Source organism: Anarhichas minor, unplaced genomic scaffold (assembly GCF_050575085.1).
Source record: "Anarhichas minor isolate MPS153535 unplaced genomic scaffold, ASM5057508v1 ptg000024l, whole genome shotgun sequence".
NCBI lineage: Eukaryota > Metazoa > Chordata > Actinopteri > Perciformes > Anarhichadidae > Anarhichas > Anarhichas minor.
In genome coordinates this window covers 10700911-10724889 of record NW_027466470.1, presented here as the reverse complement: position 1 = coordinate 10724889, position 23979 = coordinate 10700911, and the positions used below count along the sequence as shown (strand labels likewise).

The 23979-nt window shown below is 43.7% G+C and overlaps 3 protein-coding genes across 3 annotated transcripts; 1 reads left to right on the top strand and 2 right to left on the bottom strand.

Moving 5' to 3' along the window:
• The first annotated feature begins 1282 nt into the window (after window positions 1-1282).
• fzr1b (fizzy/cell division cycle 20 related 1b) lies at window positions 1283-7077 on the top strand. Its single transcript, XM_076098225.1, has 14 exons — window positions 1283-1497; window positions 1838-2020; window positions 2321-2422; window positions 2522-2585; window positions 2692-2819; window positions 2915-2997; window positions 3102-3285; window positions 3405-3470; window positions 3583-3685; window positions 3953-4134; window positions 4225-4458; window positions 4925-5029; window positions 5760-5852; window positions 6466-7077. Exons 2-14 carry the CDS (start codon window positions 1943-1945, stop codon window positions 6505-6507), a joined length of 1464 nt encoding a protein of 487 aa, XP_075954340.1. The 5' UTR covers window positions 1283-1497; window positions 1838-1942; the 3' UTR covers window positions 6508-7077.
• A 3-nt stretch (window positions 7078-7080) lies between these two features.
• On the bottom strand, window positions 7081-15119 carry LOC142956569 (importin-13-like). The gene is made up of 21 exons (XM_076098224.1): window positions 15048-15119; window positions 14323-14448; window positions 13549-14183; window positions 13329-13469; window positions 13077-13218; window positions 12779-12945; window positions 12451-12571; window positions 12097-12244; window positions 11757-11938; window positions 11653-11679; window positions 11398-11532; window positions 10483-10629; window positions 10166-10246; window positions 9915-10052; window positions 9707-9803; window positions 9576-9628; window positions 9427-9493; window positions 8259-8317; window positions 8045-8134; window positions 7688-7869; window positions 7081-7513 (listed from the first exon to the last, which is right to left on the bottom strand). The coding sequence occupies exons 1-21, from the start codon at window positions 15114-15116 to the stop codon at window positions 7420-7422; spliced, it is 2901 nt and encodes a 966-aa protein (XP_075954339.1). The 5' UTR covers window positions 15117-15119; the 3' UTR covers window positions 7081-7419.
• Window positions 15120-21965: 6846 nt separating this feature from the next.
• On the bottom strand, window positions 21966-23899 carry mgst3a (microsomal glutathione S-transferase 3a). Its single transcript, XM_076098407.1, has 6 exons — window positions 23802-23899; window positions 23327-23452; window positions 23058-23131; window positions 22866-22923; window positions 22584-22656; window positions 21966-22483 (listed from the first exon to the last, which is right to left on the bottom strand). Exons 2-6 carry the CDS (start codon window positions 23441-23443, stop codon window positions 22341-22343), a joined length of 465 nt encoding a protein of 154 aa, XP_075954522.1. The 5' UTR covers window positions 23444-23452; window positions 23802-23899; the 3' UTR covers window positions 21966-22340.
• Window positions 23900-23979: the final 80 nt, after the last annotated feature.

Below are 23979 nucleotides of genomic sequence, written 5' to 3'. Positions count from 1 at the left end.
AAGACAGCTGAAAGTAATGTATGAATGGTTAAATTTGCCTCACAAGGCCCCAACAAGACCGCTTTTTTGTAAGGAGTTACAAGGCCACCGCTGACAACGTATGTCAAGATCAGAGTGCCACTAGAGATGCCTTGTCTCCACTCTCCCCTGTCAGTCCGTCTCAATAAACCCTCGGCGGGAGCAGGTCATGAAAGAGATCGAAGAGTAAACCTATTTTCTGTCTGTTTGCAAAGCGTGCTCTCGGGTGATATTAGCAGGAGTGGAAAATGTAGTATCGGTGAGGGCAAATGTAAGATCTTTATTTACTTTGAAGTCACACTCACGCGAGGGCCCTCAGGCGAGCATGTGCTAGCAATACTCTCACTCTCTGCTATTGATGACAGCACAGATGGTATGTAAATTTGTGTGAGGAGTTGGTTTTAAACGTTAATTAAAATGCATTCCTTGTGTGTGAAGACCTACTTGGTAATAAACCGCTCTGCTCTAATTGCTAGCAATTGTGTAACATGTGTGTTGCATGGGCAAACACATGTAACAAATTAGAGCTTTAGCTATAAAACAGACACAGGCGAGCTTCTCTGTTTTGGAGCAATGGATGCCAACATATGAGAGAGAGAGAGAGGCAGAGCATGAGGAGTTAGAGGAAGAGGAGGAAGACAGGAAGGAGGAAGAGGAAGAGAAAGACAAAGATCAAGGAGAGCCATAATCTCTGAGATTCAGGCCCCTGTGTTTGATCATGAAAACATGAAACAGAGGACTGTACACAGTACATTTGTTCTGTATGTAGGGCACTTTACATATACACATTTCTGATAATTGGGATGCAAACCGTATTTCTTGTTTTGTTTTCCTATTTCACAATAAACTACTGTACATATGCAATAAGTGTAACACTGCAGATGCAAAAGGCATACGTTTCCCGATAAGATATTCAGACATATTGTGTATTTTGTTTGTTCGAATGATGGTGTGTGTCATTAGAACACGAAATACCATTTTGAGAAGACACAGCAATGTTTTGAATGCAGAGTTTCATTTTTGCAAGAGAGTTTCTGTATTCCTGAGTAGAGTTCTGAGAATATGTGGTAGGGTCTCAGGAAAAAACGCCTGCACACCATTTAGAAAAACTGTAAGAATACCTCTACATAGAGGACTGAGTGAATTAGTGTGCAGTACGGCTGCGACACCTCGTGGCAACATGAAGGAATAACCGCTGTGTGACTGTAAATGCAGTGAGCACGTATCGCCAGCGGGCGTCGCTGTTGAGCCGCGCACTGCGTCGACTGCACGGGGCAGCAGGAGCACGACCAGAGAATTTCTGCTACAGCTGATTCAGACGCCATTTTTTTTGTCACTAACATAAACAACATCAGTCGTGTTGGCATTTGGATGTATCGCAGTTTGGAAGAAAGCGACGACAGCCTCCCCGCTGGAGCGCCCTCCTTTTCAACCGAAGATGACGGTTGATTTGGTCACCTGAGCCGCCGTGTCAGTCGGGTAAGAACGTCTCGCGGTCGTCAGCTGGTGTTACATTGCGTGTAAACGGGTTGTTGTGTGCGCGAGCATGATGCCATGACAACGACGCGGCTGTCATTAGCGCGCGGTGGAGCCGTCAGTCGATTTAACGCTGATACCTCGCTGCTTTAACGCGGTTAAACGTCAGGTGTAGCCGGTCTTTAAACCATGCAGCGACAACGACAACACGCCACCTGACATGCGCTGACATGTACACACACCGTGCTAACCAGGCCGTTCGGTCTGTGTTCATCCAGCCAAAAGAGCTGCTCGGTGTCTTTGTGAATTCATTTAATTTGTTTTTTGTGTTTTTTCTCCACAGAGATGGGAATCCTGGGTGGATTTCCTCAACGGGAGGGAGCGGAGGTTTAAAGGGGCGGGCGCGGAGGGCAGCAAAGGGGCCTTGCTGCTCGTCAGCCCAGAGGAGATGGACCAAGAGTACGAGAGACGGCTGCTGAGGCAAATCAACCACCAGAACCTGCCGACAGAGGCCCGCCTGTCAAAGGTCAGACACACAGGATGATGGGAAACCCGTTCGTGGTGTGTGTGTGTGTGTGTGTGTGTGTGTGTGTGTGTGTGTGTGTGTGTGTGTGTGTGTGTGTGTGTGTGTGTGTGTGTGTGTGTGTGTGTGTGTGTGTGTGTGTGGTATCTGGGTCTTTACATACATATTTAGCATAATTGAGTTCTCCATCCTCAAATAGTGTGTTATGAGCAAGGGCTAAACTATATTTAAAGGCCCTGAATAATATCGCCCAATGGTAATAACCCTGCTGGATTTGTTATGGTCTCTCTCTGTTTATCCCAGTGTGTGAGTGCTGCCTGCAGTCCTGTCAGCATTAAGTCAGGGGATCGCTTCATTCCCACCCGCGCTGGAAGCAACTGGAGCATCAACTTCCACCACGCCAATGTAAGCAGCCTTTTGCACCCGCCCCACAAAAACACAGCTCAGTAATCAAAGCTATATAAACATGTTTTTTTTACTCACCGCTCCTTTTTCTCTCTGCAGGAGAACTGCCGCTCCCCAAATCAGACCCATAAAGCAAAGGATGCCACTTCAGATTCAAGCAAAGGTCAGACATTTTGTACCTGGTATGAATCGTCCAGGTGGTCTTTTTGTGGTCCTGAGCTATATCTCTCCACCGTCATGTTTCACCATTTTCACTGCCACCCCTCCAGATGCTGTGGCGTACGCAGCCCTCTTGAGGAATGAGTTACTGGGGGCAGGGATAGACACTGTGCCAGACACTCACACGGACGACCGGCGTCACGCTGTCCTCTCTCAAGACTCTCACAGCCTTTTTAGGGTAAAAAGGACCACTCAATTACAGAATAATTCATTCCTAAATAGCTCCTAGAAGTCCCTAATTATAATTCTGCTTTGTGTGTTTATTCCCTGCAGTACACTGTCCACACTAAGAGAGTGCCTTTCGATAGCGATAATGAAGTCTCACCTTACTCCCTTTCTCCGCTCAGTAACAAGAGGTATGACGTATATCTCACATGCTGCACACCGAGCGGACACGGCGCTCAAACGTTGCTTGTCAGATAACGTTGGTTTCCCCCGTTCCTTCTCAATGTTCCTGTAGCCACAAGCTGCTCCGCTCCCCTCGTAAACCAGCCCGTAAGATCTCCAAGATCCCCTTCAAAGTGCTGGACGCTCCGGAGCTGCAGGATGACTTCTACCTCAACCTGGTAGACTGGTCGGCGGGCAACTTGCTCAGTGTCGGCCTGGGAGCCTGCGTCTACCTATGGAGTGCCTGCACCAGCCAGGTCAGGGGAGGGGCTTCAAAGACTTGTTATTGCAGAATTTCTTCTCAGTGTAAAAGGGAAGTCTGTGTCTGGTTCAGAGAAAAGCGTCTGTTCGATTTCTATACTTTGTGTCCTAACAGGTGACGAGGTTATGTGACCTTTCTGTGGATGGAGACTCCGTCACGTCAGTCTGTTGGAATGAGAGGGTGAGCTGCCAGAACGGATTATTACTACTGCTTATTTAAGAGAAAATGAACTGCTCGTAGTAAAGAAACAATGGGTCAACAGTGTGTTTGACTTTGGCTCTGGTCCCATCAGGGGAGTCTTGTTGCTGTCGGAACCCATAAGGGTTACGTTCAGATCTGGGATGCAGCAGGAGGGAGGAAGCTTACCAGCCTGGAGGGTCACTCAGCACGTGTAGGTCAGTTATAGCTGGAGAAAAAGTGGAATTACAAACTGCTAATTAAAATCAGTTTGAGTTTCCTTTTAGCAAACTAAAAGGAAGTAAAGGAGAATCTTCCGTTTTGCATTTGACCACTTTCATTTTTTATTTTACTTAATAGCCTAAAACTCCATTTTACTGTATATTGTACCACCAAACGTGCTATTATCATATAAGAAACACCAGATGAGTTCCAGATAGCCACAGTGAAATATGAGACCCTCCCTCCCACCCTGTGTGCCCTAGGTGCCCTGGCATGGAACGGGGAGCAGCTGTCGTCGGGGAGTCGGGACAGAGTGATCTTACAGCGGGATGTCAGAACCCCCCCATCGGCTGAGCGGAGGCTTCAGGGTCACAGACAAGAAGTGTGCGGCCTCAAATGGTCTCCTGACCACCAGCACTTAGCATCCGGAGGCAACGACAACAAGGTGAGTGGGTTTGAAACTCAACTTTTTGGGTGAATTAATCCTCGAGAGTAAGCTATACATAATCCCATTCCTTTGTGGTCTCCTGCCCAGCTGCTGGTGTGGAACAGCTCCAGCCTTCTCCCCGTGCAGCAGTACAGCGACCACCTGGCAGCAGTGAAGGCCATCGCCTGGTCCCCCCACCAGCACGGGCTGCTCGCGTCGGGCGGCGGCACCGCCGACCGCTGCCTGCGCTTCTGGAACACTCTGACGGGTCAGGCGCTGCAGAGCACAGACACCGGCTCACAGGTCTGCAACCTGGCGTGGTCCAAACACGCCAACGAACTGGTGAGGAGACACGCACACAGTTCAAGAATAATAACATGTTGATAATCAATGAAATGTAATTAAATTATTATTTTTTTTTTTAAAACAATAAGATCTAACTAAATATTGGAATCACATTTGTAGATAGAAATAACAGGCTGGCCCCATGTAAAATGTTGTTATTACTGCAGTATATGTCTGGGTAATGATAAAATGTGTTGCATAAAACTATTAATTAATTAATAAATAATATACTTTCACTGTAGAGGTGTTATAACAGTGTCATGCCATATAAAAACAATTTTATTACATTTTTTTTCTTGAGAGGAGGGACATTTTGTAACATTTTGACCAATTAATTAGTTCCCAATATTTCGGTACATATATACAATCCTATATGATTCCATGCAATATCTCTGCAATAGGAATCTACTGTATGTGAAGCTTAATGTGTAATGTTTAGTCTGTGTTCTCTCTTTGTGTGCAGGTGAGCACTCACGGCTACTCTCAGAACCAGATCCTGGTGTGGAAGTATCCGTCACTAACACAGGTGGCCAAGTTGACCGGACACTCTTACAGAGTGCTGTACCTGGTAAGACTGCAGGTTTAAATGAATGACCATGAGGGTTCAGTGGCAATGTAACTGGACTAACAACAGAACGTACACATGTCCAACGGTTTTCATACACTTATCCAGTGGAGGAGGTATTCAGCTGCAACACCACAGTGTGAAAATACTCGTTTACAAGTAAAAGTCCTGCATTTAAAGTCTGTAAAAGTGAGTAGTGTCAGAAAAACGCTGCCAGTGTTATATTTATTTACATTGTAGATTTGTTACTATTGATGCATTTAAGTACATGCTGCATTTTAATGTTGCATCATATTTTATAAAGTAATCGCATGTTTTATATGTGAAATGGTAACGGTTCCCTGCACACCCGTAGTCCACCCACACAGGTGTTTTCACCCATGTTGACTGAATCCAAATCCAAAATATAAATCTGCTTTAGTCTTTATTGTGACAAAGGGTAAATTCCTCTCCACCGCACTGTACACATCAGACAGGGATCCCTCTCTCAGTGCTCTGTACCTGCGTCCAGAGGGCAGGAGGGTGAGGCGGTGGCTGAGTTGGGTGTGTGATGTCTTGTTCTATTGAGGTTGCGATCTGTGCAGCGGCCTTATCGTTTAGGTCTGCGAGGCTGGGTGTGGAGAGACCAGTTACCCCGCCAGCGGTGTTGGTTTATTGGCCACGTATGTGTCCACATACAAGGAATTAAACTCCAAAATGTTCACCCGCTCACCAGTTTGTCCTCCCTCCTCAGGCTGTGTCACCAGACGGGGAGGCCATCGTTACAGGAGCTGGGGACGAGACACTACGTTTCTGGAACGTCTTCAGTAAGACACGCTGCACCAAGGTACCGTGTGTTTGGGAGTTAGCTCGCCACATAGCCAGGCCTGTCACCTCTTAGTCAATCGGTTAACTAATCGGTCTTTTTGGTTTAAGTCGACTGCGATTTCTTTAGTCAATTAGTCATTTTGTCAAAGCATTTTCATGTCCAAGAAACTTATGAGCACTTCTCTGGTAAACACAAGATTTAAAGTGGTGCTTTTTGTTTGAACCTTTGTGGAGAAACTCAGTTTTACTGATATGTCTATTAAATCACCTAATCAATTAGTCGACAAAATCGTATGAGTGTTAGTAGACTAAGAGATTCTTTAGTTGACAACAGCCCGACACATAACTATTTTACACAGGTCTCGTGTCTTTGCTGTTTGAAGTTACTAAATGATTTCTTGAAAGTACTTGATGTTTGTCTGATTCCAGATCTCTAGAAACGCTGAGGGCTCTTTGTGTTGATGACACAACAGTTTCGATGCGACAAACTAATAAAAACATGTCTAATTTTAAGTTCTTGAACTTCACCAAACAAGATCTTGAAAGTCATTTAAAAAAGCCCCTGAAACGAACCTCCTCCTGACTGACAACAAGACGTATTGTAATGTTTTGACATTTGCTTCTATTTCCAGGAATCAAAGTCAGTGTTGAACCTCTTCACAAGAATACGATAGTGAGCAGACCGGGTCTGGACCGGTTCCTGGAGGAGGAGCCTCCGGAGCTGTGGTTGAAATGCACAGAGTCACCAGCGACACTTACAGACTAGCACTTAGAGCCCTCTCATCTCAGTGCACCAACCACCAGTAAGACATTCCTCCAGTCCACGTTTTCTACAGAGGATGGCGTCCCAACAACTACGACAAGAAAACTGCCATCTCTCACAGTGATGTCACTGATTTAAAAAAAAAACAATACAAGCAGTCTATTGTCAGGACATATTGTCTGCTTAAAAAAGTCAGTCTTGTTATCTTTTTTCTGTTGTGTAAGTGATATATATTAGCAGAAGTATACATGTAGAGTTATAAGCTATATAATGTAACGTCAGAGAAGAAGAAGCCTGGCTCGGGTGTGTGTGTGTGTGTGTGTGTGTGTGTGTGTGTGTGTGTGTGTGTGTGTGTGTGTGAGGGGGATTTCTATATTTTGATAATGTGACTATGCTCTACAAGCTGCATACAAGAGAAGAGAAACAATAAATAAGTGAACACACACACAGTTGCTCATGCAGCTGCAAAGAATGAACTGTTTATTGTTGTCTTGTCACTTTGTCTGATGGAGGGAGGGTTTGGATCCATTCCTGGAGAAGAGTAAAGGGCAGTGTGACACCGTTTCCTTTCCTTTTATCCTGCTTGAGCAACTGCAGAGGTATTTTCATTAGAAACGTGTTGCACAGAGGTCCGCTCATGCTAACAGTCCACCTAATCTGTGTGTTTGCTTTGGTTCAGTCCAAGCATTATGGTTTCTGTTGTCCACTTTCACCTGCCCAAGTGATCAGTACTATTTGGCACCATTTATCATTGAAACAGAAAGAGATTCTGGGTTTTTCTTTTATCACTTTCTCTTGAACTCGGGAGTGCTACCAGCTCAGTCTAGTAATCAGAGTATCCAGACCCCTGCTGGCCCCGACAGAGCAGAGAAAACTCCTTCACGATATCCTTAACGCGGCGCTTGTGGGTTTGCTCCCTGGAAAAAAGAAAAAAGATGATGAATTCATTTTGTTGAAACATGTTAACTTCATACAGAAAGACCCGAGCCGGCTGATTCAACTTCTTTGATGGAATAAAGAGAACACAACACCTTTTGAAACAAAAACACAGTTTTGATGTTTAAAAGCTGTGACAAGTGTATGATCGTCACCTCAGAAGCTGCTGACGGAAGGTGTTTTTCTGCTCGGTGGAGACCTGTGCGGAGGGGAATCCTGGGGTCTGTAGTGTTTCTTTCAGCCACTGGGACAGCAGAGCTGGACAGTGTCTGTTTAGACTAAACAACACCTCAGAGAAGTGCTCCGTCAGACTGCGAGGGGACTCGCCTCCAATCGCCTGCGACACAAATAGAAGCCTTCCGTTAGAAAAACAGTCTGGTGACGGTTTGAAATGCATGCTCTGGTTTAATAAAGTGTACAAAAGAGTGAGTGGGTGCTCTCCAAATCAATACTCACAATCACAGTACACAGGGTAATGATTCACATTTTCCTTATCTAGTTGTGTGACTCACCTGGAGTATGGTCTCAGTCAGAAGCTTGCCATCACTCTGCAACACTTCGCCAAGCGAGGGCATGTCTTTACAACGAGGCAGCAGCTCCGTCTGCCAGGTACAGAGAAAAACAACAACACATGAATCTATGAGCTGATGAGATGAAATGATATATATATATATTTTTTAAACTATAGCTTACAATTAAAAGTTGCACATTTCTGCCTCAACTTACAAAGAATAGTGTGGCAGCTTTCACTGTGAGTGTCTCTGGGAACTTCAGGGTCAGAATCCCTGAAAACAGAGACAAAGATGTGTTTAAATGAATGCTTCAGCTAATGAGATACATGGTTGTCTCAGGCAGAATTTCAAGATGATGTGAGTGAGGTTGTGTCTTGACTTTGAACACAGTCATTTGTAAAAAAGAAATGCAACATTTTAGACTGCATGGAATCAAACATGTGGGGTCATATTATCCTATACAATTCAATTTAATCAGTTTTGATACCATTTTTCGATACCATACCATTAGATATTGAGTCATACGACCACGAGGGGTGTAAGTAACGAAATACATTTACTCTCGTAAACAAGGTAGTTTTTTTTTATTACTTTTTTGAGTATTTTCCAAAATCAGCAATTTAACTTATGCAGCCTGCTTTGTAGCACAAGTATAGTACTTCGCTACATTTCAAGTCACATCCGTTACGGAATAAAAACAAACGGTGTAAGAGGGAAACAGAGAAAAAGACATAAATCAGCAGCTGCAGCAGATCGATCGAAGCTGCAGGTGTGTCTGCGGCCGCAGGTAAGGACAGAGCTCCACGGTCGGAGGGGGGGGGACACCCCGGAAATGATCCGTTGAGAATGTTTGCGTTCACGGGCCACATGTGGGGGGTGGTTGTAATTAACATTATTGTACCTGGCATACTAAATTATGCTTTGAGGCTGAGCGAGTAGAGACGTTGAGCCAGGAGCAGATTGTGGAGGACTTGGCGGTGCCGCGCAGACAGGTGAGCGCATCATCAACACGGTGCTGAACTCTCCTGGGAACGTCATCGACCACTTCGTTGCGTAGTTGCGTGTGCGCGCGCCACGCGGTGAAAATAATTGTCTGCTTTGGTAATGTTTTATTCTACGGTTGATTCTAAATTAATTGTCGCCCTTGTGTCCACAGCGCGTTTTATTTATTTGTCTTTTTTGGCTATAGGGAAGACACTTGTTTATAAAAGTTAACATGCAATCTATTTTGTTATTAAGTACATTTTTGACACAAGTATTTTTACTTTTATTTTAGTAATATTAATTTAAAGTGACAGTACGTTTACTTTAGTATAGGCCCACACTATTCTAGTACTATCTCCACATCTGTGTATACAGTACAACCATGTAATGATACTCACCGCAGTAAAACAGCCTTTTAACATCCAACTGGTCAGACAGGTACATATCAGGCTTCCTTTTAAGAATCTAAATGAAGCACAAAGTAATCAGGCAAAGTTTCCTGTGAGCTGCAAACGTGCATAACAATGGACACGAATACGCAACCCACCTGAGCATGAAGGTGCATAAATGATTCTGCAATATCAGGATGATCCCGTGGACCTGTACATTGAATATAAGATGAGACGAGACAAACGTATGTCTAAAAGTAAATTGGAATTAAGTGCAGGATTTTATTACCTTGATGAAATATAGTAAGTGTGGCAGAAGTCAAAACCTCAATAAGGCTTTTGAGGTTAGAGGTGTGATGTTCCTCTCCGGCAAATATGTGAACCATCTAAAAAAATTAAAAGAGAAGGAAAGAGAAGGACATATGATCCCAAAAGCATGTTAAAAGTCTGAATTGCAGTTTTGAAGGGAAAATGCTTTTTGATCTGTGGGGGTGTACCTGCTGTGCCAGATCCAATGCTGAGGCTTGTGGGAAGGCGCAATAGATCTGCCCCAGCATCTCACTCAGCTGAGCCACCATGGGCCCGAAATCATGTAGGAGGGTTCGAACTGACTTATCAAATACCCCGCACACTGCCTGGAGAGAGAGAGAGAGCTGTGAGTCAGTAAACACACATAGATAAATCATACACACACGCATACATCAGCATACACATACATATTTATGCAAGCAGTGAAAAACCCTCCTACCTCAACTACCTCTGAGTCATCAAGCCACTTGCTGAGGATATTCTGGATCAACGTGAACACTTGCTGTAGCACAACGACAACCTAAAAACAAAATTTGTATGTATATTTCATGCAAGTATGTTTGGTTCATTTCAATATTTTGCATGTTCAGAAATATAGATGCACAAGGCCCATTCTAAAGGGTTGATTCACAAAACTACTATTTCACTGGTGTATGAGGAAGCAGCTGAGGTAATTTGATATCATTCAGATGCAGTTGCTGGTATGATTTATGTTTATGGAGCTACCCATGTCCAGTTTTCTGGAGCTAAACTTACTGGATTCTGTGTGCTGTGTGAGGGAGTGAGTCTTGGGCTGGACGCTCCCTCTAAGCTGTCTGCTTGTCTGTTGATGTCCAGAGTGGTGAAGAGACTGGACAGCATCCCCAGGATGTGAATGATGGACTGTTTGTTAGTAGGATCAGGCTGTAAAGGGAGACAAAGTGGAAGGGTTTGATATGTAGCCCTGTGAAGACAGTGAATATGACAGCGGTTGTGTGAGTCAAGAGCAATTTTACTGCTGTTACTGTAGAAGGTGTGTCAAAAGCTGCAAAAGTGCTGCACTACAAAGAAGCCAGTGTTTTCTACATTTTTGTCAACAGAGATTTGAGACCTCCCCCTGCATGAGAGTGTCTATTAGCTCAGTGAAATGGATTTCATTTTACATTTACCATACATATTTTAAATGCAATCAACTACTTGGGTAATTGTGTATTTAGGTTGATGTTTTTTTTCCGCAATAACCAACTTTTTTTAAGAAAATCCATCTGTAGTTTTTATCAATACAGTCAAATAAACTTTGAGTGTACTCACATTTTAGATGATTCTAGCTAAAAGTATGATGGTAAAAATTTTAAATTGCGTCGTGTGAAATTAAGGGCACTGACTTTTAATTGATCTGGTATTATTAGTATACACTGGACTACTACTGTAATATTCTATTCAAAAGATACTGCCTATGAGTACAGTGAAGTGCGTACTACTAGAGGGACAATACACTTTAAAGTAGTGCAGTAAAATACAGTATTTAACCTTCTGTACTTAATTTAGCACCAAAATAATAAAGTGCTTTGAAAGTATAGTGTTCTTGATTCATCCAATTTGTACTTGGAAATAAACACCTCTGCTACTTCAGGTATTATTTTAGTGTTTGTGAGTTTCTGTAGAAGTTTTATAGAGTTTCTTTGCATGTACCTCCTGCTGGGCCAGTGTATCCAGCTGCTGGACGTGAGGGGTGATGAGAGAGTGAAGTCGGCCCAGAATCTCCTCCACTGGCAGGGCGGACAGGAGGAAGCCCAGAGCCTGCATCAACCACATGCACTGGCTGCTCTGCACACACACAGACACACAGCACACATGATACACAATGTGTTCAGAGAGACACTTGGTGGTGCATTTGTGTTTACAGAGTAGGACAGAACTGGTGAATGTTGAAGGCTGTTTACTCACCTTATGGATTTCTTTTACCAGTACGTCCTGCAGAGGAACACGGGTGTTAATAGAAAGACCGTAATATGTCATTTTTTTTTTTTTTTAAAGGCTGCGTGTCTGACCTGTGACATGGTCAGGATGTCCTGAGCGTAGGGGCCGAGGTCATGTCTACACTCCCTGCAGATCCTCTTCAGGGTGGATACACTGGACACAGACAGCTCTGCCTTCACAAGGCCCTGAAGCACCATGGGTAATATGCCACCCAACATCACCGGGTGATCAGCCAGCCACTCAGCCAGGGATCCTGGCCAACACGAGGTACATGTCATGGATAGTGAGTGTAAATGGGTTTGTTATAGTTGAGTGCACACCAGACGGTAGAAAGACATCCATGGCCGTTAATAATCCTGGTTGTAATAATGTTCTAATGTAAAACATTAAAGTCACGTGTCTGTTAGGTACCTATGGTGTACATGACGGTGTCAGCCAGCATAACGTTGCTGATGTTGATTCTGGGGATGAGACCAATAAGACCCGGGATAACGTCCGAGTAGTTCACGTCTATCGTCTCAGCTATGGACTGGAAGCCAAATAACAGGGCCTCTGTGTCCTGAAGAGGGAGAAAAAAACCGAAATGTGACGTTAGGTCATGAGAGTGGAAATACAACCAGGAGGTGCAGAGTTACACAGTAAGGAAGGAATGGGGAAAATAGAATTTATATAAGAAAATATTAGCATTTTGTAATATCACGCAGGTAACACTTTGCAGAGATAGTAGATGTGCATGGAATGGGAGTCAGTGATTAATGACCTTACCTGCCAGACTGCTGACTGTTGTGGGTCCATCAGCTGTCTGCCCAGCCTGTCATAGAGGTTACTGAGCAGCTCTGCCCCCAGCATTTCATACACGTACATCAGAGTGTCGGAAATGTCCACTCTGAAATGCAAAAGAGACGTGGAGGCATAGTAGATAATCGTGCTACCATTTTTATCCACACTGGCAGACATGTCTTAACAGCTATTGGATGAATTGCCATGAAATTCGGTGCAGACATGTTCTTTTGGAGCTTCCTTTTTTTGTGAGAAAGGATGTAAAATCCAGTTTTAGTGCTCCTTAAGAACTTCCACTTGTTTTGCGTCTTACCTGTAAATTCTGAACTGCTCCTTGTCATCAGAAGACCAGGAGGCGTACTCCTCCTGGGAGGGATAGTGGGATTTATGTAGTAGTACGTCTACCAGTTCGAAGTAAACCGGCCTGTAGACCTGCAGGTAAACTGCCTGCTTCTCCTCCTCAAATGACAAGATGTCATCCTGAACATGCAAGAAATATATTAGAAAGTTTAGTGTCTAGATCACAAAAACACATTCACGTTTAACAGAGATGAGTGACTTTGTATTGTCTTGTTTACATGTATTTATCTCATACATTTCTTTCACCCTACCTGCAGAGTGTACCAGAAGGTGAGTGTGAGGGAGCTGCTGGTCTCACTGACTGGGTAGTGCCCAGGGATGCCAGTACAGAAAAGAATCATGTTAACCAAAGCCAGATACTCCTGCCAGTGCTCCACCTGTTCCAACAAAACCCTGTCGTACACAAACAAACATAAGCAAAAAACGCCATTTACCGAAGCCAGGTAAGTTCGTGATGGTGTGTGTGTGTGTGTGTGTGTGTGCGTGTGTGCAGCTGTGTGTACCTGGAGTGTGTTTCCCCCATAGCAACAGCAATACGACAGATACCGTGTGAGGTTTCCATGTCGCCATCCTGAGCCGCTGTCTTCAGCTGGTCATGGAGACCCAGCACCAGAGGCATCAAGTTCACCAGAGCATCAATGTACCTGCAGAGACGGGTTGTGATTCACACGCCTGGAAATTGACTGTGGCCTTAATGGATTTCTGAAGCGGCATGTTTCTCACCTTTGGCTGTCAGGCTGCGAGATGGCATTGACTATCGCCTCCACAGCCGTGTCGAACAGCTCTGGGTTGGACAGAGCACTGAAACAGTCCTGGACCAGTTCGTGACTCTCCCCTAACGGCACGTCCAGCCCCACCCAGCTGGACAGGCAGAGTAGCACCTTCTCCTTCACCTGGTTGGAGGAGTCCTGGCTTTGGAGCAGCTGACGCAGCAAGGGACACACCACTGCCCACTCCCCAACCAGGGCCCCCCTCAGCTGGGTACGGCGCGCTTGAGCCAGCCGGCCGCTCTGGAACTCCTCTGGAAGTACGGTGAGGAGCTCCAGCAGTGCCAGGCAGTGCGCTTGAGGGTCCTGGGCGGCCTCAGAGCTGCCTTCAGAGTCGGGCTTCTGCGGTTGGAAGGCCCTCACCATGTCCCCCACCGGCTGGGACCAGACCTGTGGAATTAAGTTAAGAGCCATAGAGGCCAGGGCGACACACAGCCTGGTTAGCACCATTTTGGGCCCAGAGGAGAAGTGTAGGATGTGGGAGAGGAGCTGCATCCTCAAGCTCTCATGCTGGTCTGTGGGGAGATCGCTCCAGTGATGGGAGATCTTGGTGTGAAGGGTGCTAGCGCCAAAAAACTGAACCTCTGGGAGCTGCAAAGAGACAGACTCACTGTAACGGACATATACAAAATGTGCAAGCTCTAATCCGCACTGACATCCAACCAGTTTATGCTCTTGCACCCTGAAATAGTGTTTATTTTCAAAGATGTCTCGAGCAGAAGCAACACACCTTGTCGGGGCCAAGCAGGGCCCAGCAGAACTGCCATGCCTGTGCAGAGGCCTGGGCCTGGGTCAGCCACTTCTGGGCCACATTCTTACGCTCCATGACCGGGTCAAAGTACAGCTGGTAGAGAGCCTGAGGAGCAGAGAAGAGCCAATACAAAGGAAACACTAAAGTAATTTGGTAATAACAGATAAGGATGACGATGTCTGAGTGGATACAAATCATAATCATAACACCCATCAGTATCCCCATATTTCCTGACTGAGTAGATACAGTAATGATAATGGATGCATCTGTGTTTTGTGCAACAGGTTGTTAATCAAATCGCTGAGTTGCATTAACAGGCTTTAATGATGATGCATGCTGGATGTCCAATTGTTTGAATGGAGTAAAAAATGTGTTGTCATAGCGAGTAATCCATGGCACATGGTGTTAGTTATTATTAGGACAGCATACGCTTATAAAGGTATCATGTTACAAAATGTCCAGTGTGTCCAACCTTCCTGTGGTCAACTACGATTAACCAAACTCTGTTTTAAATAGTTTTACTGTTATTTGAGTTATTGTATAAAATACAACATATCCATATAAATATGAGATAATGCTGCTGCAACTTTTATTTTTGAAAAATTGAAATTAGCTTTCGTGTTCTGAATGGCATTACAAGCTTCATCTATATGCGTAGTTTAATAAACAATCATCCAGTGAAGTGGCTGATTACTGAAACTTACCGACTCCACGTTCTCTACCGTTAACTCCAACTCCACCGGGCCGTCTCCCGGATTGGCTGGAGGCTCCATCTAGCGCAACGTGAAGGTGTCTCCCCGCTGCCGTTTGAAATCCCTCCGAAATTAAAGCCTGGTCGTCAAAAAGCAGTGCTTTAAAAAACGAGGAGACGCTGTCCTCACACTGAGGACGCAGCGGGTCATTCAGCTGTCCATACAGTACACATGTGGGCCGTGCGCTCAGGCATGACGACACGCTGACCTCTGTGGGGGCTGAAAAGTTGTTGTCTCACATTACCACCAGCGAACACTGACGCCTACTCACCTACCACCGTTTAATCGCTGTAAATAACATCGCAGCAAGAGCCTACAATAACCACGAACACAGTCAAACTCGCGTGCGTCCAACGCTACAGCGCTCTACAACAGGCGCTCCTGACGCAGACAACTGCGCTTCTGACGCACTGGCGTCTGATTGGAGCAGGGGGGAGCAACAGCCACCGCAAACTGGTGCATGTCGGAGGAATAGATTCAGGGATGAGGTGACTGGCAGGAAACGAGGAAGAGCCGGAGAGTGAAACATTCATTTGCAGTGAGATCGCTGACGCGTGTTCGCTGAAGCGCGTGCAGCCTTCTCTACTCCCGCCGCCCGCATGCAGGCTGGCGTGCGGCCCCACCCCTACTTCTCTTCTGCCCGACTCCCTCAGGATATTTTTAGCGCTGATGATGTGCCCTGTCAAATCACGTAACGGAAACAACCTCCGAGAGCTGGGAAGCGGAGTCTCTGCGAAGAGAGCCCGCTTTGCTCTGTTTTTATTGCGATCTGCATGCGAAGGCCGCGAAGGAGATGCGCTTTGAAATGAATTTGGCGTTTTGCGTGTTGGTGGTGCTTACCGGCTCATCGCAGACAAGAGGTAAGGTGTCATCCTGGTGTGTGTGTATGTATGTATGTATGTGAGTATGTGTTTCACCTGACATCCTGCTGACGCGAGTTGGACCCGTTATCGATTCCCACATGATGCTCCAGACATGTCTATTGATCTTATGGAAAGTTTACACAGAGCTGCAGGCTGTTGGTTGCATTTTGATTTAGATATGTTCAGTTATTTTATTGATGTCTTATAGTTCGCTTATTTTGATTCATTTGTTCAAGAGATGAGCGTTTCGTTTTCCTTTTTATAATTACACTTTATATTATGATTTCTGTTCACCAGTCATCTATTTATTTATTTATTTGAACTTTTAAGTAATGTGCACATTTTTTAAATGTTAATGGATACTTAATGTAGTCTTCTCATAGTTTCTCGTTTTATATACTATATAATTGAATGCAGGACAGCACCAAATGCAAATGTTTGTTTGTTTTTTAGCTGCAATTAGTAGATTAATCAAGCAGTCGAATGTCAGAAAAATGATCTACAACTATTATCTTTGACGAGCATTATTTTGAGTAATAAGTAATGATCTGGTTCCAACTCGTCACATGTGAATCATTTCGCGGGGCTTTGTCTTCAATGACGGTAAACTGCAGATATTTGTTTTGGACTGTTTGTTGGACAAAAAAAGACATTTGAATATATTCCACTTTATGCTCTGGGAATTCTTTTAGACACGATTTTATAGCCAAAAAAATACAATGATTAATACCTTTTTCATATCCCTTTTATTTCATAGGTCAGAGCAGTGCCTTGCCTCCTGTCCTCACCCTGGCTGCCTTCCCGAGTTATGCTGGACGCTCAGCATCTCCTGACCTGACAGAGGATCCTGGGAATGAGGTCGCACATCGTATTCACAGCGGGGATGAAACCTCAACTGAAACCACCACCATTACCAAGACCAAAGCAACAGTCCATTCAGAGGCTGCGACAAATGCAATATATGTAACGCACTCTGCAGTGGCTACATCTCAACACATGAATGTACCCGTCGTCATGACTGCTCCTTCACCCTCAGGTATTCAAGACAAACCTGCACTGTTTACATGCTGCCTCTCTCTAAAAGCTTCAAGACATAAAAATGACTGTCATTTCGTCAATAATTCTATAATTGTGCATATATCCTTTTCCAGTCCAGTCTGTTTACTTCACGTTCTTTTCACTTCACTCTACTTTTACATCCTGATTCTTGAAATAAATCATCCCACACATTTAAAGCTGCCTGTTTGCAAACACAGACGCTCTTTCCCAGGCTCACTGCCAGCAGCGCTCCGGGAAACATATTCCTCTCCTGACCCCTGACATTGACTGCTATGAGATTGAGAATGTGTGTCGCAACCTCATCTAAGAGATTCCCTTTTATAGATCGGATAAATATAACTCTCTACGCTGATGCCCTGTTGCCTCTTTGAGCAGCACAGAAACAACAAACAACATGACATCATGCCATCCTGTTCACACTCTTGCTTTCTTATTAGCTGCTGTCGTCACTTCTCTGTCTGTCCCTGTGGAGTAATGTGTAGGTTATCCCTCTCTTCAAAAAGCTACACATTACATCAGTACCTTATTTTCCGCACTATAAAGCGCACCGGATTATAAGGCGCACCTTCAATGAATGGCCTATTTTAGAACTGTTTTTATATATAGGGCGCACCGGATTATAAGGCGCATAGAATAGAATAGCGTCGTAAGTGTGTCTCTTGAAAGGTGCCATTTTGGGGTCTTTATACACACAAGTGGTGTTGGACTAGGAGTAAGCACAGTACCGGTGTTTACCGCGGTGCGGCTTTGTAGTTTACCAGTCGTACTGAAACATTTTGACAGAGCGCCGTGTACAACCAGTATGGATCAACCAATTAACCAATTTATCCATATATAAGGCGCTCCGGATTACAAGGCGCACTGTCGTTTTTTGAGAAAATTAAAGGCTTTTAAGTGCGCCTTATAGTGCGGAAAATACGGTAATTACTTTAAGTTGCTTTGTGACTTAATGCAGAAAATGCACAAGGATACTCTCATTCTTACCCATTGTGCTTTGCCCACAGGAGCACTAATTACAGCCTGTCTCTTCATTCTATCCTACATGTAAACGGTAGAAAGGAAGCCTTGTAATTACCCATCGTACAAAGTTCCTTGAACACACCCCTTTCCCAGCCCCCTCCCCAGCTGTCAGCATGAGCTGTGGAACTTGATGTAAAGGGCCACGTGCTTCTGGTGGAGTAACAATATACTCATGTTGAAAGAGGGAATAGGCAGGTGTGTATATTCACTCGTTTCATAGAGAAAATGAAAGCAGTGACTTAAAAGAAAACTAAAAAAACTCCTGTAAATTATTATGCAGTAGAACGGTCCTATAACAATAGCTTTGTGAAACTTCTAACTGTGTTCACCAGGCCTCCCACGAACAATTCTTTTCATTATCGATTCATCTCCTGATTATTTTCTCGGTTATATGAATAATAGATTGGTCTGTAAAATGTGAAGTTCCCTGAACTCATATTTAATGTTTTCAAATGTCTGGTTTTCTCTGTCCAAACCCTGAGTATATTAAGTTTACTCAAATAGTTAAAAACAAAACAGGAAATATTCATGTTTAAGAAGCTAGAACTGGTAAATTATTGCCATTTTTTTTTTTTGCAACAGCTCAAACAATTAATTGATTATCAAAATTGCTTACAGCGGAGTGTTTGGCACATTGTTACAGACCCGGTTTATCTGAATCAGCCACTGCAAAACTGGAAAGATGCCGTAGTGAGCATCCACCACCATTAGTATGCCGTTATTTGATGCATGAAAATACAAACAAGTTAACCGTCTATCTGTTTTAATGTCAGTGGGAGTGATCGGTTTCTATTAACAGGGTTTTGTGGAGTTACATCAGTGTGCTGTGTGTACGGTTCGTTTCCTTTGAAGAATTCTCTGTGCCGTTTTGAATTGATACAGCACTGCCTTCACATCCCCACTTTCAGCTGCCGCAGACTACCTTTCATCTGCGCCGCCTGTACAGAGCACCACCCCTCCACCGCACATCTCAACCACTGATGGCGGAGCCATTGTGACCACAGATCCCTTCACCACCTTTTCATCTCAGCCTGCCCACACAGTGCAGGATACGAGCTCCACAGCCCACGCCTCCGCCATCTGGCCACAGTCTGAATCATGGACCACAGCCTCCACACAGCCGACAACCACAGGACACCTGACCTCCGCTCCAGGCCGGGGTCCTGCTGGGCCCACGTACCAGGACGTCCCATCTGAACTCAATGTGGGAGATGAAGGTAAGGTGATGAGAGTAATGTTATTTATTTTGTGTCTTACAACTGTGTTAACTGTTTTATTACGATTGTCCGTTCGTGTGTCATTTAGACCTCAAGGGGCCCCGCTACCGCTCAAGCTCCCCTCTAGATCCCCTGCTGGCTGGCCTGCTGTCAGTGTTCATCGTCACCACTGCTATCGTCTTCGTCATCCTCTTCCTCAAGTTCCGCCAGCGGACAAACCACCCAGAGTTCCATCGGCTTCAGGATCTACCCATGGTGAGATAAATACATGTATTACAATACAGTAAGCTTGTGATTAAAGGGGCACTTCAGCATTTGTTTTTCAGTTTACTTGTCCTGAGGGAGAATAACCTCAGTTTGGCTTTAGATTTTGTTACGAACTGGAGGTGTAGAGTTTGAAACAAGTGATTAACCAGGCAATGAGGGTCTAACAAAAGACTGCAGTTGCATTTTGGGAAATGTAGGATCTGGGGGTGTGGGAGCTTGACCCAGACTGAATGGGATTGTGCTTAGAGTTTAGTAGTCTTGAGTCTTCTTGTTGATACATGAGCTTCAAGTTTTCAGAATTGTGTGCATAGTTACATCTTTTGTGTGTATAAAGTCAAAAGGTCACCACAGACACCCAGTTTGTAATACTGCAAATATATAAATATTGCAATACTTTCATCAGTGGGCTCAGTTACCTCCTACAGCGATATATATTTTAAATGAAAATCTTCAAGATTGACAAAACTTTATGGAATTGCCGTATTACCTTGTAGTGCTGTGAATTGAAACTATAAATCACCAAATTTTTCCCCCAGCTCACTGTTTGTAAAATCAACTGTGAAGTTTAAAATATCAACTCTTCTATCCCCTTAGTCTTACATCACTCTCATGAAGGTCAGTGGTGCAGCTAATTAAACATAGAAACTATGGAATCCTGCTCTTTGAATGTATGACCACATGCAAGGGGAAGTTTTCAGAGGAGAAACAGACACAAATATACAAAATCAAGTCAGTCAGTTCTTTCAGTTACATATGACATTTATTCTCATAACTCCTTATGCTTATCTTCAGAGCTCTTTATCATCTCAGCACAATCAGACAAGTTTTAAAAATAATATATTAAAAGTCACAAAATCCCTTAATATACTGTTCAAAAAGTGTACCGCTGGGTGTATAAGCATTGACCTAGTCTCACCTTTTCTAAACTTATTCTTAACTGTAGTAGTCTAAATATTATTGTAATCTTCTTCTCCAGGATGATTTGATGGAGGACACGCCCCTCTCCAGGTACACCTACTGATGGACGCATCCTCAGTCACTTCCACGACTCAGAACAGAAACAAAGCAGACACCAAAGGAAGACCAGTGTGGATCTCAGAAAAGCCTTTGCCTGGATCTCTGCAGACGAGTTTTGGGTTAGTGATAGAAAAATATATTTATCTGTGGTTCCATGAGAAGGATCCATTGAGTCTTTTAAATGGGAGGTTTCAGAGGCACTTTTTTCCACATTCCCTTTAAATTTCCAGAGATCTTCAGCCTAGTGGAGACTTGTTTGTGCTTCTGCACCCCTGACTTACTCCCCCATTTGCACAGCACTTTAATGTGGCTTGAATGGTCACAGTGCCCTCTAGGGGTCATTTGAGGTAACGTGGATCAAGGTTGCATGAAGTCCTCCAATGAAAGACAACCTCAGGTTATCCAGCAAGAAATAGGAGAGCGAGAGACACATGGGAAAGTTGCCAACATGCCTAAAATATTTAAGGAATATAAATTAGGATCCCTTAGGTGACCAAATATGAGTGAAGTGCACTTTCACGCCAAACTGCCAGGTTAATCGTGTTGTCTTAAAGCTGAGGTCTTGATTATAAAGTTCAAAAGCCATAACTTTGGAAAAAGACACAAAGAATATCGTACAGTAGAAGCCAAATCTCATTCAGTTGCTCAAATGTATTCAACTTACATGTGGAAAATATTCTTGTTGCAGCCGTTAATGTGCAGTTACATGTGTTATGGAAGTTTTATCATGGTCTAATTCTGGTCTTTAAAACGGTTATTCTGTTTTCAATGAATGTTTAATCCACACTGAGAAGAGACCTCCCTACACTAAATAAACACTTAGCAGCAATTTGTAAAGGGAAAACAAAATATTGTTAAAGGAGTTGTAAAATGCATATTTATAAATGTATTTCTTTCTGCACAAATGTTCAAATGCTTTGAATGGAGAAGAGGTGCAGTTTAGATTGTTACCTGTATTAGCTGGAGTATCATGCAAATGTGCTGGAACTAAGCTGTTGTATCAGTCTTTACCTGTAGTGTGTTCAGAGTTATATTACTGTTAAGTGCCAACAGTGATGTATGATTTAATGTCATTGAAATGTGTACTGTAAGATATTGATATTAAGATTTCCTGTTTGATAATAAATCAGAAATCATGATACTGTAGTCGACAACTTTAGGGTCTTACTGCAACAGCAGGTGGAAGAGTTCTTCTGCATTATGCTGTGCCATTGTGGCCTGTGTGACGGGTATTTTCTTTTGTGAGCCTAACAGCTCTGCAGAGATACAAATCCACCTGCCTCAACAAGTAATGTGGACTTTGAACAATTGCCAAGCTTAAAGAAAAAAAAAAAAGCCGCTCCCTTAAACAAACATTGCAGTTATTAAAACCTCACATTCAATAAATGCCCTTTCAACACCCAATAAAAAAAAAAAAAAGCACAAGATAATTTATAACCAACGTATAAATGTTTAATATTCATATGACCAGCCAAAACCCTGTTTACAAGACAAAGAAATCAAAAATATGAAATATATCTTATGTCTTGTGGCCAACTACTTCAGAAATCAGGGTGCAGGTGAAAACGCTATCAAGACAAACTGACAGATCGTGCATGTAGACTACACCCCAGCCATTAGTCTGAAGGAGGAATGTATCCTACCTGGAGAACTGGTCAGGTCACTTGACAACATGAATGTCACCTGGCTTCAAATGTTGAATTGGTCAGAGGTTAGCGTATATGTTGCAAAGTATACGGGTTATGTAGCTGCTTTGATTATAAAGTGGTTGACTAGGTGAGCCCACCCTGAAGACTTTGTCATTAGCAACAGTTAGCAGTGTTACAGAAGGGATTCCTCAGTGGTCGCGTCCAGCCAAGCTGGGTGCGGCCGAAGCAGACGGTGGTCAGCATCATCCCGAGCAGAGCCACGTTCCCAAACGATCCCCACTTTCTTTTTTTAGGATCTGATGGAGATGAAAAGTATTTATAGCACATTTGCAACCTGCTTTACTTTACAAAAGCAGAAAATGTAAATGAAACATGGACTGCCCAACATTTTCTTACCTCCTGTAGAGTACCCATGTGCGGACACCTCTCTGCTTATGATCCATACAACTCCAAGTCCACTGGTGAGACGCTGTTGTAACCAGACAGACACACAAGTAAAGGTAACACACATATGACAGGATTTTATAATTACAATTTTTTTGTACAAACCCTGCATATCGTTATATTAGTTTAAAACAACAGCATTAGGCCGACTCTAACTTTGTGCTTTAATTGCTAAAGAGATAGATAGATAGATGCTGGTGCTGAGGAAGTATGACATTGCAAAAATAAACTTACCGGACAATGCAAACCACCAACTGCCAGGCAGAAAAGAAAGGTGGGATGGATCTCCAGGCTGGTGAAAGGTTATAACGGCATGTTAACTTTCACCTCTTTTCCCATTGTTATCACGAGAGCGTGGTGCAACGTCACTCTAGACTAGAGGGTGCAAATCTAAGTTGCATTGCTCATATTTCAGCTCATACATACGTGTGTTGGTGTGCACGCTGGATGCAGTTAAAAATGTTTCCAGTTTCTGAGTCGTCACTGTACATCCGAGGATACTGCAAGTGAAGACAAGTTTATTTGTATACAGGCAATTCAAAGTGCTTTACATGAGCCACAGAAAGACACGCTCAAGCATAAAACTATGCCAGCGGACTGTGGACTTATTGAGGTGCAGCTCTTAAACAGTATGATTGAGAGAGTGGAATATATATATACACTGCTATACATGTGAACACCAATGATCTGCTCACGTTTACGTTGTACTTCTTGCGGGCTTTGCCAACTTTAATGGCCAGATGTGTAACCATCACTATACTGGCAACGCCAGTCAACACCACATATCCATACTCTTTGGAAAGCACAACCATCCTGGCAATCTTGAGAGAGGAAGAGAAAAAAAGCGGAATTACTTGCGAGTTATTCCCAAAAAAATGTGCATACATGTACAGGCGTATATATTGTTATCATGTCAGCTTTTGACTCATTTTGAAAGTAATACCTCTTACTTTTTGAGTTTAGCCTAACTCTTAGTATTTTTTTTATAGATAAGATATCAGGGGAAACTCAAACGGGAGAAAGAGGCTGTAAAAAGCACACCGGAGAGCACGGGCGCATTAAAGGCAAAAGGTCAAATGAGGATACCAACGACGCCATCAACGTTAGACCAACACGTTTGAGAGGAGACGTGCAGAAGACAAACGGAACCATAACATAAAAAAAGTTTACCTGAAATATGTAGCTAGTGTGAAAAACAGAGCGACTGACCGATGTCACTAAAGTTTCCAAGAAACGTACTCGACTGTGTTTCCGGGTGCATCTGTCTCTTTATACACCCACGGCGTGCGTAATGCGTAAAGGCTTACGTAACACTATGGTAACACAAACAATGAGGGCGTGGTGTGCC